Source organism: Stenella coeruleoalba (assembly GCF_951394435.1).
Source record: "Stenella coeruleoalba genome assembly, chromosome: 8".
Lineage (NCBI taxonomy): Eukaryota > Metazoa > Chordata > Mammalia > Artiodactyla > Delphinidae > Stenella > Stenella coeruleoalba.
In genome coordinates, this window is record NC_137154.1 from 5,277,269 (window position 1) to 5,281,554 (window position 4,286).

At 58.7% G+C, this 4,286-nt stretch overlaps 1 protein-coding gene across 1 annotated transcript; it reads left to right on the forward strand.

Annotated features, from left to right (window-relative positions):
* Positions 1-691: 691 nt before the first annotated feature.
* On the forward strand, positions 692-3,690 carry ACY3 (aminoacylase 3; the record flags this gene model as incomplete). Its single annotated transcript, XM_079928345.1, is given in 7 exon segments — positions 692-785; positions 1,584-1,646; positions 1,649-1,796; positions 2,760-2,810; positions 2,812-2,839; positions 3,409-3,411; positions 3,415-3,690. Coding segments are annotated over 7 exon segments (648 nt in total). The 3' UTR covers positions 3,676-3,690.
* Positions 3,691-4,286: the final 596 nt, after the last annotated feature.

Here is a 4,286-nt window from a genome sequence, read left to right on the forward strand (position 1 = left end):
GGACTTGGGGCCGCGTGCGGGGGACTTAGCCTTCATCCTTACCCCCTTGTCCCTTGAGAGCAGCAAGAGGAGAGTGGGCTCAGATTGGACACCTCCCAGGTTCCAATTCCAGTTCTGCCTCTAGTGCCCTGGGTACCCTTGGGCATCCTGTCTGAGCCTCAGTTTCCACATCTATAAAATGGATCTGAGGGTCATTTCCAAAACAAAGCAAGTTGAATCATTTGAGGCATACCTGTCCCTGAAAACGATCAATAACAATGAAATATTTAGAAATTGTTTAAAGCACCAAAGAGCTGTAAAGCTGGGACCCCACAGCTCATAGCCCTTTAGGGTAAAGCGTGACCCAGGAGTGACCCTGGTCCTCTGAGGGCCGCAGGGACAGAAGCATGTTGCTGAAGGGATGGAGGGAGGGGGATATTCCTCATCTGGGTGGCCACCAAGGCACCGTCTCAACAGGCAACTTGTGGTGGCCTGGCCTGGTGGTGGCCCATGGCTCAGCCAGTGGTGGATTCCAGGCCTGCCCTTCCTTGGCTGGACACCTGGGCAATGAACGGTCTGCACTTGGCAGCCCTCCAGGGCTCTCTCTGGGGGAGTATTCTTCATCTCAGACTTTAAAGAGTCCCTACAAGCAATTTCCCAAAGCCTTGTGCAGCTCCCCAGCGGGAGCCCCAGCTGGCCCCAGGAGGCGGGAATGCTGAGATTCCCAGAGGAGGGACCAAGGGCAAGAGCAGGGGCGTGGCCGCAGGACCTGGACTCAGTGGACCACGGCAGCAGCAAGCAACAGTGTGAGGTAGAGGCAGGCAGGGAGACCCCAGCACTACTGACCTCAGGGTGGACCTCAGCCCATCACCCACTCCTGCGCCCTGCTCTCTACCAACTCAGCACAGACACTTCCTGCCCAGGGATCTCCTGGCCCATAAATACCCATCGTTCCAGGAGGTGCACATCCCAGCCCTGGTGGCCCAGGCAGCTGAGACCTGCACTGACAGGTAACCACCCCTTCTTCCCTAAGGCCCCTGCACCAGCTCAGAGGAGCATGGGGGAGGGGCAGGAAGGAACAGGAGTCGCCTGGAACCCGACACTCCACAGCCAGCTCCTGTGACACCGTCCACTTCCCCTGCTGTGCCCGGTTTCCCCATCTATAAAATGGGAGCACAGCCCTCTTGCTATAGGGAGTGTGCCTTGGTGGATCCATCTTCCCAAGTCTGGGCCCCTTTTCTCAACTTGGGAGAAAGAAACCCCTTCTCTCCAAAGGGAGCAGAGAAATGATCGCCTCAGAGAAAGGCAGGGGAGGGCAATGCTTACCCTCAAGGGAAGGGTGCCAATGGAGGGACTGCAGGCACGAGGAGGGACCAACCTGGGCCACTGGAGGTGCAGGTGGGACACCGCTGAGCTAACATCCAGCCACGGCTTTGGACAAGCAACCGCCCCGCCTGGCTTGGGCTCCTCAGGCCTCGGGGAGCTCACCACCACCAGCCCAGCTCTAAGCACTGGGCGTTGTGCTGGCGCCAGGGTTGCCTGGCAGGTCCACCCGCCAGGTGCGCCACCCCACACGGCGACGTGCTGGCTGCTGGTGCCCTGAGCGGCCCTGCACCATGTGGCAGTGACCAGGGCTACTCACGGCAATGAGACAGCTAGCGCCTACCTGGCCGGCACTGGCTGCGGGTCCCAGGGGAGGTGCAGAGACTCAGCTTCTCCACCATGCCTGTGCTGCTGGCCAACCCGGTGGCCTCAGCCGCCTGCTGCCGCTACGTGGGCCATGACCTCAGTCATGCCTTCACCGGGTCCTTCCGCAGGTGAGCACCCTGCCCTGCTGCTACAGCTCCCGCTGGGGAGCTGCCCAAGGCTTTGGGAAATTGCTTGTAGGGACTCTTTAAAGCCTGAGATGAAGACTACTCCCCCAGAGAGAGCCCTGGAGGGCTGCCAAGTGCAGGGCTGCCAAGGGCCCCCACCTGCTAAGCTGGTCCAGTCCCTCCACCCGGCAGGAGGCACCCTTCTGCCTGTGATGCCCATTCCTCCCTTTTCAGTTTAGAGAAATTCAGATTGATGTCACCTTCTCCAGGAAGCCCTTCCGGATCCCAGGCTGAGACACGGCCTCTTCTGGGTTCCCCAGACCCGGGGCTTGCCTCAGATCAGCCCCCCACAGGCTGCGTTTACGCAACCACTGTTTATACCTTCCTTCAGTGGATACTGGCCGAGCCCCACCTCTGAGCCCCATCTCAGGCCAGCTCGGGTGAGAGAATGGGGTATAGGACTGAGGCGCTGTCCTCAGCTTACTAAGGACAGAGAATGGACTCAGCGACCACAAACCAGGAGGCTAAAGGCAGGGCTGGGGGCTACACGAAGCATCTAACTTGGTCAAGGGCAGTCAGGGAAGGCTTCCGGAAGGAGGCGGGGTCTCAGCCAAGCCCCAAAGGGTGAGTGTAAGTTAACCAGGTGGAGAGGAGAGGAGTTCCAGGGAAGGGCCCAGCAGGTAGGAGGCCTGAAGGCGAGACCAGCACAGTGCTTGGAGGTGTGGCCGGCGAGAGAGCTGATGAGGCGGGTGGGCAGGGCCAGGCTGAGGGTTTGGGGCCGTGCGAGAGGGCAGGCAGCCACATGAGCCCCTGAGCTGCTCTGTCCCTCCTGCAGGGTCTCAGGGGCTTCACTCATGTCGGCGGCACAAGGCTGCCCTCCCCCGCACCACTCACACACTCTGACCCTCTGATCACTGACGGAGACTGTCAGGGGCTGACACTATATCTTCGCCCCTGAAATGCCAGGGCCAGAGACCTGAACCAGCTGCTGGGGCCCAAGGCCTCGGGCCGGGCCTCTACTTATCCCAGACCTTCACAACACCACGGCCTCCCCTGGAAGGCACCTACGTTTATGCCACGCACCTGCGCCACCACCCATCTTCCTTGTGGATGCTGAATAAGAGACATTTTGAGTGATTTCTCCCACAATTTAAAAATTTATCTAATAAACTTTTATATTATATTCACTATGTGTCAGGCACTGTTTTAAGCACTATTAGCTGTTTAATTTAGACTTCAGGATAATAGGAGGAGATAGAATAATCCCTATTTTACAGATGGGGAAGCTGAGGAACAGAGAGGTTAAGTGACTTGCTCAAGGTCACACAGCTAGCAAGGCTTTGGACGCAGGCTTCACTATCTGTGCCCGTAACCACTAGGGTACACTTCCACAATGACAAGTGCCTTTCTAAGGTGACTGGTGTCTCCATTTCTAGACACAGAGCCAGTTGGCATCTCAGCAGACACCCTGTTGCATTGATCGAGGAAGTGAAGGAGCAAGTGGGCAGGGCCATAAGTGAGCAGCATCTCTTAGGCAGTCCCTGCTGGGGTGGCCCGCACTGAGGCCAGGGCAGAGGTCAGCCCCAGCAACCTTGGTCCTTGGCTCTTCTCCCAGGACTGAGATTTTGAGCCACTGCGGCCTGGCGCACCCATCTTCCAGATGTTCAGCGGTGAGGACGTGCTCTATGAGGGGGAGTCCACCATGGACCCTGTGTTCATCAACGAGCTTGCCTCCTACGAGGAGGGCATTGCCTTCCTCCAGACTGAGAAGCTCACGTTCTCCGTGCCTGCCCTGCCCGCAGTGGCCTCCACCCCGCCAGCGTCCCTGATCCAGGCCACATCTGCCCGGCATCAGCCCTCCCTTCTGAACAGGGGGTCGTGAGGCACAATCTTGAGCCCAGGGCCCTCCCTCTGCCACCCACTGTGTACCATGTTTCTTGCCATATCCCCACACCTCCCTGCCTCAGTTTCCCATTCTATAAAATGGAAGATGTCCAGGGGTCCATGGTTCATGTCCTCTCACCTGCACGGCCCCTCTCTGTGACCTCAGGGTCTGGGGCAGGTCTGGCTCAGGGTGGTCTTGGACATTCTGTGTGTACTGGGGCCGGGGGTGGCTGTCTCTGTGCCCACGCTTTTTCATCAGTGCCCAGGGGGAAGATCCCATAGTGTGTGTGTGTGTTGGGGGGGACTTGGAGAAGTACTGTCCTGGGGCCAGCAGAGGGGCTTCCAGAGGCCATGACCCAGAGGAGGGCTCCAACCCCTCTGCATTCCCAGGGCCAGAAAGTCGATCTCTGTGTGCCCGTGTGTGTGGGTGTCCAGGCGTGTGCCTGCCCCAGGTGCTCTGTGGTTGTGTGTGTGTGGGGGGGGGGGGGCGTCTGCACACACATGTGTTTCCGAGAGCCTCAGTACCTTGGGCATTCTTCCGGGGGATCCATATGTGGCTGGTGGCACAGCCCAGATGTGCATTTCCAGGTGTGTAATGAGCTCAGGGCT